General features: G+C 42.7%; 1 protein-coding gene across 13 annotated transcripts in view; it reads right to left on the bottom strand.

The window, feature by feature from the left end:
- The window catches only part of ATXN2 (ataxin 2), a 50,861-nt gene that overhangs the window by 2,256 nt on the left and 34,652 nt on the right, over positions 1 to 13,953 (bottom strand). For 11 of the 13 annotated variants that reach the window (XM_030233566.2, XM_030233571.2, XM_030233568.2 and 8 more), the window contains 3 exons: positions 5,079 to 5,224; positions 4,290 to 4,517; positions 701 to 998 (listed from right to left, as the gene is read on the bottom strand). In XM_030233566.2, coding sequence (XP_030089426.2) covers positions 795 to 998; positions 4,290 to 4,517; positions 5,079 to 5,224 — 578 coding nt within the window. In that variant the 3' untranslated portion in view covers positions 701 to 794. Of the gene's footprint in view, positions 1 to 700; positions 999 to 4,289; positions 4,518 to 5,078; positions 5,225 to 13,953 lie in introns of those variants that run through there. The other 2 variants (XM_030233567.2, XM_030233569.2) reach the window with 1 other exon arrangement.

The following is a 13,953-nucleotide window of genomic DNA, read 5'->3' as shown; positions in this document are numbered from 1 at the left end:
CACACAACAGTTTGCTAGTAAAGTGGTCACAGGACAACTACTGAGCTCAACTTTCTTTTATTTTTATTTTTATTTTTTCTCCTTTTCTTTTATTTTTTAGAGAACAAAACAAAACAAAACCCTGCACATCAAGATGTCCTTGGGATGTTTTTTTTTTTTTTCCTTTTCCCTACCTAAGCCCTCAGAAAGCAGCTTTGTTCTGCTCACACATTCCCCAAGAAACATCAGGTAAAACTAAATCACTACAGAAGTTCAGAGGCTGTTTGAACTTGAATAATCAAAGAAACCTAAATAAGGTTAAATTTAAAGCGGAAAGAAGTCACACAACTCCTACTTTTCCCCCAAAGCAAAGCTGCAGAATGTTACTCTGAATTAAAGTTTAGATTTCAGTTGTCACTTTACTTTAACAGCAGCCTAGCAGCCCTACCCCCACACAACATTTCACCGCTGTCCTCAAGATTTAATCAAACCTCTGATCATTATAAACTCCACACAGTCCATCCCCCACGGCAAATCCACGGAAAAACTCAGTCCCACAGTGCCAGTGCCTCACACTTCTCATTTCTCTACTCCAGCTAGAGAAAAACCAAGAATAATCCCTGAATTAGGTACATCTCAGCTAAACCTACACTCCTCCAGGCTGCCAAAGCACAGCTGTGAAACACAAGGACATCTTAAAGTTGGTTGGTTTTCTTTGTCGTTTTTTTTTTTTTTTTTTTTTAAATTTTATTTTTTAAATTTTTTTTCCCCAAAGATCTGGTTTGTCCCAGTCCTCACTCCTCGACCTGGCTCAGTTAGGGTGCAGGTCTCCCAGGCACACACTCCTCACCTGAAGGGTGGGTCATATAGGGGAAATGTGTTGTTGTCGAGACTGGAATGGGCTGTAGTGCACTTTGAGCGAGGGCGGCTTGGGGACCACCGGGAGGCTGTGTCGTCATTAGCATCATTGGAGCATGGGCAGTTGGGTGAGAAGGAACCATTCCTGACTGTACATGAGCCTGAAACAAAGAGCTCTTTAGTATCATGGTCACAAGGAGGCAGCAACTCCTGGCCACATGACTGGCGAAAGTTTGCTCCGTCAGCAAAGGTTTACTCTTCTTTTTTTATTATTTTTCTTTTTTTTTTTTGTATTTTTTTTAAACTAGGTTAGGGGTTAAGGCAGAAGTTGTAACACAAAAAAAAAAAATAATAATAACAAAAAGGAAAAATAATAATTAAAAAAAGCACTCAAGTCCTTACTGCTGGCTCTGAGTTGTGTTCTCAATTTTAGCCATTTTGCCAGCATTAAACAAGGGGGTTTTTAAAAAAAAAAAAACAATTCAGCAACAAATCTTCAAAACATTTCTGTTAGTCACCTAGATCAAAGCACTTCCTAGAGGGTACAGATAGGAACTTCACAGGCACTGGGAGTCTGGCATCCCTTCCCCAGCTCTCTCCTTGCACAACCCCACGTCCTCTCCTGGCTCCCTGCCCTGGGAACCTCCCTGTCCTCTGCAGTGACCTGTGCCCACACAGTGCTCAGCCAAGTCCTCCTGACATGAGTGATTTCATCCCTTCACACTCTCAGGGCAGCTTTGTTCTGCTTCCAGTTCAGCTCATCGCAGTTCTTGTGTAATCTGAGCAATCAGGGCTAAGTCTCAGTGGAAAAGGAGATTAATCCTTCCCGTGGCTGATCACCTCTGGCAAACAAGTTCAGGAACTTGGTGGGTTCTTTAGCTCAGAGCAGTTCATGTCTCTAGAGGTCATCACTTTATTTTATTTAAAAACCTAGCAAACATTCATTGCTTAAAACCACAAAGGAACTCAGAGCTCTCAGTGGATTTCTCCTGGGAAAAAAAAAAAAAAAAAGCCCCAAAACCCCATCATTTGTACCTAAGGTTTGCTTTGTCCTTCTACCATATCCCAGAACTGCAGCCTCACAGGTCTCCCATGCCAGTAAAGACAAATAGCAGGTAGTGGCTAGAATTTTATTTCTTAAAGACAAAAAGGGTTACTTGACTCATCACAGACATTCCCCAAACTCTTTGATCAGACTTGCACGTGTTAGTAGCACCCCAAAAGCCTTTAAAGGCAGGAACTGCAATTCAAATCTCACTCTTGCTCTAAAAAAGGTTTAGGAGATCAGGCTGTGGAACAGAAATACCTCCCAGGACTGGCTCCACGTTGACTTTGACAAACATGCTATTGTAGAAGCCATCATTATAAAGCAGCTATTCATAGAGCAGCTGGAGTCAATACACACAGTGGATAAAATTTTTCTGCTGTGGCTCAAACATTTTGCAAATTGGCAGCTGACAGCACTCTCTAATGAATTTTAAAGTACTGGTTCTCAAGTGAGATATCCACCAGCTCAAGATTCATCTGATAACCTGAAGGGAAATTGGATTGATCCCCTGTGTTGGCCTAACTGAAATTCTTACTACGTGGTATTTCAGAATTGTGTTCAGAAGCTGGGAATGAGGCTGCTAAAAAACTATTAAATCCAGTGATTAGTTTCCCCACGATGGAATAATTACATGCATTTAAAATTTCTGACAGAACTGTAGTTATGCCTTCACTAGAGATTTTTGAGGGAACTACTTCATTGGGAAAGTCAATTAGTTTGGTGTAAATATCACAAATTGCAGCTTTCATTCTAAAAAAATTGCAGAAGAGACTGCACTAGTTAAAATCAAGGGCAAGGCAAGCCTTGTCTGTGATTGCTAAAAATGCTGCCTGAGCAGTCAGCTCTGACTCAAAGTTGCATCTGATTTGTTGAATTTGGTTTGCTTGGCACACAGAAAGGAAGGCAATGGTCACATCCTGCACCCCTGGCCTGGCCAGGGCACAATCCAGGCACAGCTTTACCCTTTCATGGCCTTCAAGCAAATGTTTCATGTTTCAAATCACAGCATGCCACTAAGCCAAGACCCCTCTGAGAAGCTCTAAACACAACCCAGGCATTCACAGCAGTGCCTTCACACCAGAGCAGAGCAGAGCAGGAGTCTTGTTTCTGGCAGAAACCAGAGAAGGGGAGGATGAGCCAAGATGCCACAGCAATCATCAGCTCTGGCCATCCTCTCCTTATCCTCCCCCCCGAAAAAAAGCAGAGAAATCAAAAGCCTAAGAGAATCAAAAAGCTAAAAACTCAACATCAGTAAAAGGATCCCTACAGAACTATTGATTTATTGGCTTAACTGACTGTCCCAGGGACCAAAGCAAAGATTTTATCATAATTCTGCAAGGGACTGGACACCTGTCAGATTAACATCCCTAATCACAGATAGTCACCTTATCCCAAACTATTGTTAACCTGTAGGAGAAGGCAGAAACCAGACACCAAGTTCTTGGTCTGAAGAAAAAATTGTGCAGGCAAATTATTGATTGAACTGCCCATTCCTTGACAAAGGACACTAAATCCAGGAGATTTAGTAAACATCAGAAAATCTGTGTCACACTGCTTTACATGGAGCTCTTGATTAATCTGTCATGTGCTTCCCTTCCCCAAATCCTTTTTCTCAGGGAGCTGACCACGAGAGAGCAAGAGAAGTGAGTTTCTGATTCTGAAGCAGAGACTGTTGATTTAGGTTGCCCAACAATCTTTAGGGAGCTTCAGCACAAGCAGTTCATTTAGAACCACACTCACACCACACACACAGAGGCTTCTTTCTGCAAGGATCATCCTGCAGTCACCTTAACTCTCTCCTCTCTCCCTTGCACTGCCCTGGAAATCCTGTCATTTTCTGCATGTATTTGTATAAAATTTGTCTATGATGCAGAGCCTGAAACTGCCACCAAAAGCAGCAATTCAGCCTTTCTGCACTCACCTCCCACCTCCAACCTTTCTGTATGCCAGCTCTTCCTGGGATCAGGCACCTGACTGAGCAGGGAACCAATGTGACCAAGAAATAGCCTAAAAAGGGGGTAGGGGAGGCACATTTCAGCTGAATTGTGTCCCCAGCCTGCTCTGCTCCACGGCCAAGCAGTTCTGTGAGCAGAGTGGTGGGGCAGGGACAAGGATGGGAGCCAGGAACTGGGAAGAGAGCTCAATTTATTTCAGTAGCAGTGCCAGCTTAAGATGTCTTCATTAAACTACAGTTGCAGATGCACTAGGTGTTGGAAGCTGAGGTCCAAGTACACCTTGTCAAAATTCTAAATAAAGGCAATGTACAGACAGAAACCTAAATAACAACAACAGGTAAGTCTGTGCTGAGAGGTGACAGATTGGCAATCACTTCAGCAGGCCCGACTGTCCTAACTTTTGTGGCATTTAAGACATTTAGTCTTGAAGGTTGTTAAACTGTGTTTACCTGGGGGACATGGGCCATGTGTGGCGGATTGGTATATGCAGGTTGAACATGGGAGGGATGAATGGTGAAGACTGTTTGTTGTGCTGTAGGAAAATTGTTTTGTGGAGACTGCGTGTTGGAGCCTGGCGTCATGGAAGGAGGGGTTGGAGCTAGACCTGCGTGGTAAATCGCCGACTGCTGCTGGGGGTTGGCCAGGTGCAGGGCCTGGGCAGCCTGGTGCTGGTGGTGCTGCAAGAAAACACAGAGATTATTCAGGTTAGGCCTGAGGAATTGCATTGATCCTGTTAAGGAGAAAGGGCTGGGAAAGTGCTCTTAATTCTGAATCTGGAAATGGCAAATCTAAGGATCACCCGTGCTGGTGGGGGAACTCTTTACAGCCCCACCAGGCTCAGCTTCTGCTGGCAAACAGAACTCAGACTGCCTGGTAAAACCATGCAGAACCTGGGGCTGGGAGTGCCTCCCAGCTGCAGCCAGAGTTATTCCCAGGAGGGAATTAAGGAATGCAGCACTATTCCCAGAACCACTTTGTTTTCAGCTGCTTTGACAAAATCCAATCAAACACCTCTCAGCATTTATCTGCTATTTCCACTTCTCTCATATGAAAGCACTGCCACAATTATGATCCTTCCTTAATCCTTAAACTGAAACATCCCCCATTCCCTGTGAACAGTGGTTGGACTCTGCTCCATTCTCTCCTTTTCCCTCTCAGAGAAATCAATACATCAACATCAAGCACTGCACAGCTGCAATCCCTTCAACACAATTTGCAGCCACTCAGGGTTGTGTTACCTGCACGGGGCTTGGAGCAGGGTGGCTTCCAGCATGTTGGCTTTGCTGCTGGCCAGTTGGGGTGGCAGAAGGCTGAGGATGAGGAGGATGCGGGTGCAGGGTAGCATTAGGGTGGGCATACTGCTGAGCAAGTGAGCCAGTGGAAACTAGGATGAAAAAGAGGAAGATTTAACACCAAGTACAGGACATGCACCTCTATCAAATCACCATCTGCATTTGAAAATTTCACTGCAACTCAGTCTGTAAATATATTCCCTCCCCCTTCTGAAAAATATATATATTTATCTTGCAAATAGCTGATGATCTTACCTTGCTTTTGTGTAGTTTGGTTTGGCAGGAAAGTCTATAAACAACCATAATTAGACAGTTCATCTTCCCTAATTTGACAATGTAACAGATACTACACAGAGAAAAGCAGTATTTCATCTTATGTTTTGTCAAACAGACCAGTTTCAAAGATCAAATTTATAATTTTCATACAATTTAGGATTTCCTGAGATATACTTTTCAAAGGTGTTACGAGCCATTTTTATTTCCACCATCCAAAAAAAATTCTTTGGCCTTGTACCTGGCTAACCTCACCATGCTACTCTTCTGGAAATTGCTCACAGAACAGTCAGAGGGAAGCACAAACTCTGCCCGTGCACTCCAGAGTAAATAAACACATCACAGCTGACAAAACTGAGGCTGCTCGAGCATTAAATGTTTTGCTGAAGCCACTTTCTTGTGCTAAAATAACCCATTTTGCCTCTGCCCTCGAGGCCAATCTGTTCTGGATCACCACCATCCTCTGAGTTCCCCAACACTGCCACGGAATTCTTCATTCCTTGAATCAGAAGCAAATAAGGTACAAAATTCCCAAAAAGGAAGAAACTGAACAACAAAAAACTTTTACCCCAGTGAAGCCACATCTGTTGCTACAGCTGTGCCAGTCTCTAACAACAAACACCCAGTTCCTTCTTGGATCCTGCTCTGTCCTGCTTCAAATGGGCTACACTAAATCCTATTTTTTTTTTTTTAACTTTTCAGGGAATCTAAGCAAGTATGAAAAGCCATAATGACAACAAGTCTTCCTTTCAACACAAAGCATGCAACGCAAAAGCACGACCCTCAAAATGAGGATGTTTCCCCAATTTCTTTTAGGTCTTGTGCAACAACCAGGCCATGTCTGCAGCTACCAGTGTGTGTGACAACACGTGCTAATCCCTCTGATGTCACAGCCTGAAAGACCAAGGAGAGTTTTGCTGACAAAGTGCTAAAAAAGCAAACAGTCAAAGAAAACTATCAGCCTGCTCCTCAATATTTCCTTCAACTGCTCCTTATTTGTTTTGGTACCTTTTGGTGGTTCTGAAGTTAATTACTGATGAGTATCTACCAGGTTATATATATTTTTTAATGGGGTTGGTATTATATAAGAACTTGATGGCCAATGCAGTTTTCCTCCAGTCTGCTTTGCTATAAACCTTACAAATCCAAGTTCTGACAAGTTCCAACTCACCAGAATACAGAGAGCCTGGATATTTTTGCCTAGTTGAGGTTTTTCTCCCCTGTGCAGGTTCCTCCTTTAGAAAATAACTGCCTGCCACATTTAACTTAATCCCTGGCAAGCTCTATTAAATCTTCACTGAGCAAATGGCCTTGCAGTGATGAGCAGTTTCAGGCTATTAATGCAGATGAACAAAATTCCTGCAGCCTGGAGTTGATCCTAATGTTCTTATCCACATGTGCAAGCACAGTTGTACACTCTGAGACCTCCTGATTGAGAGAGGTTTCAAAAACACCTCAATATTTTCTAAGCACTCTGTCAAAACCAGCAGGATCTTTTGCCACAGCATTTTGTTATGCTTTAAATCCAAGGATTTTTTTTGCTATCACTATTAAAATGTATTTTGCAGCAGCATCCCTGCCATGCTCCTACTCGACTTTCAGACATCTCTCCTCTGGCAACACCAAAATTATCAATGGCAACACTGATCATTTTTACAGTACCAAGTTTATGGCTTCCTACAGGAGGAAATTTCTCAACCTCATTATTATACACAAACTGAAGAAGGCCAGAAATTATTATCTTTGTCAAAGTATCAAAAATAAATGGAAAGAGGGATTACTTGCTTGCTCTGTGCCTCAGCCACAGAGCTGGCAAGCCTGACCGCAAATAAACTCCACCTCCATTCAAGAGGCTTTAAAATGTATATGAAATTTAATTCCAAGTTGTAAGATACTCAAGGCTTCCCACATCACTTGTTAAGAGCCCCCAAAATAATGTGGAACTCCATTAAACCATTTGTGCAATTCATCTTTTGGTTCTTTATGGCCAAGAGAATAATAAACTCAGTTGTTCTGAAGCAAATATTTCTACAATAAAACTTCATAATAAGGAATTTCTCTCTTAAGACACCAGTAAAACCAAGGAAAAGCACCCTAAAGAACAGATACAAAACCAGAGGAAGGATCAGGTTTTTGTCATAGAGGCAGCTCTTCCAAAACCACCTAATATTTTATCCACAGCTTTGGATTTGAAGCACTGGATTTCTGTACACTGAAAATATTTAATTTTCAGTTTCTCCTCTCCTTCATTTTGTCTTTAGCAGGTCACCCTAATGACCGAATTTGTAAAGCTTAAAACCACTTCAGATGCTGCTGCAAATTATATTTTAATAGTAATATTAAAAATGCCTTTCAAAAAATGTTATTTGGGCACTTCTCCACATCCTGGCCAGTCCCTGCACACAAACCAAGAACGACTCAGCAGGTCTGAAATGCATTCCCAGCTCAAAACCAGAGCTCAGACTCCAACTCCAGCAGTGTAAATGGTTTTTCATGTTTAGTTAGTGCAAGTAATTCCTGCCAAGCCAATGAAGTCTCTGAGAGCAGCAGGGCTATCAAAGGAGTCTTGTAAAAGTCATGAAGAATTCACCTGCTCAGCCAGAACTAAAGCACTTTCCCTGGGATTTTTTAAAGGAATTTTTGCCTGGTCATCAAAACAGCTCACTACACAAATTAACAGCAAATAAGACAAGACAGGAGGTGGGAAAAAAAAAAAAAAAAAGGACCCATTATCCAACATTTTCCCCCAGTTGTCAGCATTTTGGAGATTTTCCAAATGGCCACCTATTATCTGAGAATGTGCCAGGAAAGCTCTAGGAAAGGACACACCTTGCTGCAAGTCACCTCAGCTCACTCCAGCACAAACACACTGGGCTTCTTTATGCCTTAAATTCCTCTACCTGGGCTGCCCAGCTTCACTTCTGCAGCTTTCTCACCAAATTGGCTCTAATGTGAGATATTTCACTGCACTGACCTGGCAGGGACACGGGGAGGGGAGTGACTCAGTCACAGGATGGGAGAAAAACATCCCAGGGATTGAATTACTGAATTCAACTCTACAGAACTGCACCCCATTTCTGAGAGCAAACAAGAAGTAGTCAGCCACAGAACCCACAGAAGGAGCTGAAATCAGAAGAGGTCAGAGCAGCAGAAATCAAGCAGAACTCCCAGCTACAAGGGAATATGTGAAACCACATAATGTCATTTTGTATTTTTTTTGTTTTTTCCCTGGAATTTCAATGGTGCCAATGGTGGTCAGGGTTGGTCATGGTCCAAAGATGCAATGAAGAGCCTATTTTCAAGAACTAACCAGTGAACAAACTTCAAAACTATTGCCAGAGCCAGTAAGATGGTGAGGATAACTACATTTAAAAGACCTGAATGGTAGGAAGCAAAGAAATAGCAAATGTTTCTTTCATCATACAAACATTTCAAGAAGTCATTTTACACAGGCAGAGTGGACTTGACTTCAAAGATAATCCAAGAAAGGAAGGAGGTTATTGAAGTGATTTCAGTGCACCAAACCAAGAGACATGAACACAGCCCAGGTCAGCATCCTCCAGCCCCCACCCAGGCAGAACCAGTGTGGCACAAGAAAAACACAGGAAATCTGCTCCAGAGGAGATTTTTGGAGAACAAGTGCTTTTTCTCACATTCCTCTTGCATGAGCTAATGCAAAAAAAAACCAAAAAAAAAAACAAAAAACAAAAAAAAAAACAACAAAACCAACAAACCAGGAGAGTGACTGGCATGGGCTGCACAGACTTACAGACAGACACAGCAGGACAGGAGCAAGAACAGAAACAGCCTGAAACTGCAACTCCTCCTTTCCCATGTCCTGGGTGAGAGTTCATCCTGCAAGCACCCCCCTCAAACCTCAGCTTCCTCAAAGCAGCTGCTGAACACCAGCAGAGCAGACAAGGCAGGATTTTGCTGGTAAGTGTGGATGAGCTGGATCAGGCTGCTGTGTCCAGAGAGCACCAGCTCCTCTCCCAGTGATGCTGGTGACCAGCACAGCCCCACCTGAGCCAGGGAATGGAACTGAGAAAGTTCCAAGGATCCCTCATCTCATGCCTGTCATACAATCATGACCACAAGTTGTCCCCAGCACTCCTTCAGTGGCAGCTCTACAGAAAACTTCCTCCACCTCAGCTGCAGCTGGAGTTATTTCCTCCCAGGGGCTCAAAACTTGAGCCATGGCTTTTAAAAGGGATGAGGCCCAAGGTGCTTCTCCTTTTAGGAAGCTGGTAGTTCATCAGGTGTAAAAATCCTGTTTGGCTCATGAAAGGGAGCAAGGCAGCTCCCACAGGTTTAAACAGAGGCTACACAATCACAGAGTGGTTTGGGTGGGAAGGGACCCTCAAGATCATCCAGCTCCACCCCCTGCCATGGGCAGGGACACCTTCCACTATCTCAGGTTGCTCCAAGCCTCATCCAGCCTGGCTTTGGACACTTCCAGGATGGAGCAGCCACAGCTTCTCTGGGCAGCCTGTGCCAGGGCCTCCCCACCCTCACAGGGAAGGATTTCTTAGAGCCCACTTCTGGCTGCAGATGAAAAGACTGGGTAGTGAAGTCAGAGATTATTCCATATTCCAAATAAATTTTTGAAGAATTGACAGCTCAGCTTCCTGTGATTCTGTAAATCTGTTCCAAAGCTCAATTCCCTGCCCACTGAGAGGAACCTTCCTGCGTTTTCCACATCCTGGTTTGGTGCAAGGAAACTCGTTCCCTCAACAGGTCCCATTCCTTTAACATGTGGTTCTTTAGAAAGTGCTTTTCTGTACAATCAAAATTAGTACAAAAAACCCAACTCACTGGCAAAGTAGAAAGAAGGGCCTGTCTCCTTGCTGTATGGTATTTTGGGACATGCTGAATTTGGGAAATAGAAAGGTAAATTAGCCTCTTGCCACGTGCATACTTCCCATCTTCTGGAAAGGTCAGTGTCAGTTTTAATTTATTTTTTTTTCATTCTTTTTTGAAGACTCTAGAACCATGCAGATATTTTTATTCACTTAGCTGCTATTAGAGCTAGATATTTTGTTTTAAAAATTAGTGGAGATGAAACACAAGTCTGAAGTAAGCCTTCCTTCTCAACTCTGACACTGAGGTCTGCGTCTTAATTAACACAAAAAGAAACTTTATGTCAATTCATGGTCTATTACTGTGCACTGTAACAAGAAGGTTAAAATGCAATTACACTAGAGCAGAAACTGGCCCTTGCTTTTTCAGCTATAGTACTGCCATTCTGAACACTTCCAAGACAACTTTGGTGACTGGTTCACTCTTAGTCCCTGGAGAATCCTCTGAAGTTTACATTATATCCACCATTGTACTATCAGGGGAATAGAATTTACTCTACTGCTGAGACAGAAACCAGATAAAGTTAGAGACAACACCAGACCAGTAAAACATATGCAGAAGGGGAAAAGGGAAGGGAGAACAGGGACAGGAATGAGAGCACAAAAAACAGGAAATGCATCTGTGTAAAACCAAGGTCTGGTTTTACACAAGTTCTTAAAACACAAAAGTTAAGTTTTTCAGAGGACTCCAATAATCTGGAAATAAATCAGCCACACAGAAAACTAACACAAGTTGATTGTCACAGGAATGGACAGATCCACCCTCTACTTGGTAACCAAATTCTCTACCAGCAGCAGAAGCCTGGTCTGGGCTTTGTGTGACACAGGAGCCAAACTGGGACCGTGGCCAGCAAACTCCAGCAGCCCAAGGACAGGGACTGGGAGGCCACCCCGAGCCAGCAGCTGCCAGACAGACCCAGAACCTCCTGAACCCAAGGTGCAGCTGAGCAGGGCAAGGATGACACCTCCAGGTCGGCTGGGTGGCAGGTAAAGGTGTCACATTTCAAACTCTCCTGGTCACGGTGGCTCCGCAGCTGAAGCGTCACAGACGTTGTTACCGTCTGGCTGGGAAGAAAGTTGTTGGGACTTTGTCCTTCCCCATTTTGAGGGGAAAACCCCAGGGATCTGAACACTCCTCTGTCCTGTCTTTAGCTGGGGTTACTGGGACCACGCAGCTCTGCTTCTCTCTCTTGGCAACAGTGGGGTTGTGACACTGTGAACTGGCAAGGAAATCCCAGAAGTGCAGGAATATCCCATGAAACAGCATGAGATAAAAGTACTTTGCTTTAAAATGGAAGAGTGCTTATCACCAAGTGTAGGTCACTGTATGGAATTTGGATTCAGCTATCTCTTCACAAGACAGGAAGGAAAACAACCCCAAAATTCTGGCAGTGAGGGTGGCTCCCTTAAATCCACAGGAATTGCTCTTGGCTGCCAGGCTGTTACTATTTGTCACAGACTTTCAACTCGTCCCAAACCATGAGTGGAGTTTCAGATCTTACCAGAAAACATTTCACACCTTAGGAATACTTGATAAGCAGTTTCCCCCCAACCCCCAGGTCTCAGCACAGTAGTTCTTGCAGACATCTTCTCTCTACCACATATGCAGGAGAAAAACTGAGTGAATTTTGCAGGAATAACTCAAAGCAAGCACCAGTACCTTGAAGGGTAAAAGGGCAGCGTGGCCCACTCAATCCTGCTATCAGTGCTACAATTAAGTAATAATATATATTTTAAAAATTAGATAGCAATTTTTTAAAAGCCAAAAGGGAAATTGTTTGAGCAAAATCAAAAGCAGCAGCGGTGGTTGTTTCTCAGGAAATTGTTATTCTGTACTTTCAAATTATTTTTTAAGAGAGGACCAGAATCAAAGTGCACAGGTATATTTAGTTCAAATGTGGGTAAACTTAAGATTCCCAAAAGACAGCACATAAGTTATGGATATTTTCTTATAGTCACTCAGTCAGATGTGAACAATTCCAACGTGATGTTCTTTAGCTCCATGAGCAGCTCAGATTGGTCACCTCTGGCATTCCTGCCTTTTCCCACACATGGATAAATGGAAGCTGAAGTGGACATGTTACAGCTGGACACACTTTGAGGAAGCACAGTCTATCTGGGCCAGGTCTTCAGGCACTCAGCACATGCAAGACTTGCAAAAATGTGAATTGAGAGGCTGCTGCACAACATCAGGAGTCATTCCATGTGTCACTGTCACTTTGGAAGGTGAAGGGTACATTTGAGACAGTTCATGTTCACTAAACACGCCTGCACAGGGGCAAGAACACACCCTTAAAAAAGGTCTATCACATGGAGTTCATGATCCTCTTGGGTTCAGTGGTCTCAGTAACAAAAATTTCAAGCACTCCATCATTTACTGGAAGGTGGGAGAATATTTAGAAGAGTCACCAAGTAGCTACTTGAAAGAACACAGGAGGACAGGCCATTTCTGTTAAATTAGGTGCTCTTGGGAAAGTAATATTTAATTACATGGCAGGAAATACCAAAGAATTCTCAAGTTTGACTCAACTTAGTTGTTTGCACTGGCAGGCAGTCACATATCTACAACAGACAAGCTGCAAAACCAACACAAAATGAGATCTAACAGTTGTAAGTTAGAATATCAGTGAAAAAAAAAAAAAAAAACTATACAGACATCTGATCAAAGCCAGGCAAGGCAACGAGCTTGCACTTCAACGCTGCAGAACCCACTGATTACAGAAGATAAGGATGGTGCACAATGGGAAATTGCTAGAAAGTCACATGCAACCATTCTGAATCAAATCTCAGATTATCTCATGTTTGTTTTTATTTTAATTAGAATTTGAGAGGAGGGTTTTCACCAATGAAGGTCTGAAAGCCTTTGATCATTCGCTTTATGGGAATTCTATTTAATCTAAGGAAAAAGCAAACAGAAGATCTGTTTACATGGACACCTCAAGCACAAGAGTTGAAAAGATTGAAGTAATACAATGAGCAAGGACCTGGGAGAGAAAGATTAACCTCTACAAGTAACTTCCATTTCAGCTTCAGCACAAATGAGCTCAAATGTTCTTCCTCTGAGCATCAAAATAAGTTATTTTTGTTTCTTAACTCTGTTACCACACCACTGCAGAGATCTGACAAGATGTTTTCAGACGGGTAAGACACCTCTTAAAATCAGAATTAATTTCCCACTAAACTCCAGATTCTCTGTAAGTTTTCATGACATGTCATGGACTTCCATTAAGTAGCAGTGTAAAACTAAGCCCCCGAAAACATACAAAGATGTCTAAAGGTACAGAAAATCTTTTATTAGAATCTAAGTCAATAATATATGTGACCCAATAAAACTTTTCCTCAGATGCTATAACAAGTATTGAAATGCCATGTTTTCAAGAGACCATCTGCTGTTTTGACATTTTATGACAATTTCCAAGCCTTAAACAACCTTGACTCTACCTCTTTCAACAGCATGTTTTGCAGTGAGCTCTTTTTCCTCCAAATTGGGCCTTGATTTATCATACATTTATAATGCTTTAGAAAGTTCTTGCACATTTTACTTTTGTCACAAGGTAACCCACATTTTCAGCACTTCACTGTGAGTGAAAAATGCCCATCTGATAATGCTAGAGACTAATTGTCCAAGTGAGAGCAATACATGAGCTGTTGCATTTACTTATTCTTGACTTACCAAATGAGAAAGGTAA

The sequence above is a fragment of the Serinus canaria genome, chromosome 15, assembly GCF_022539315.1.
Source record: "Serinus canaria isolate serCan28SL12 chromosome 15, serCan2020, whole genome shotgun sequence".
In the NCBI taxonomy this organism is placed as follows: domain Eukaryota; kingdom Metazoa; phylum Chordata; class Aves; order Passeriformes; family Fringillidae; genus Serinus; species Serinus canaria.
The sequence above is the reverse complement of the archived record's forward strand: the minus strand, read 5'-3'. Positions and strand labels throughout refer to the sequence as shown.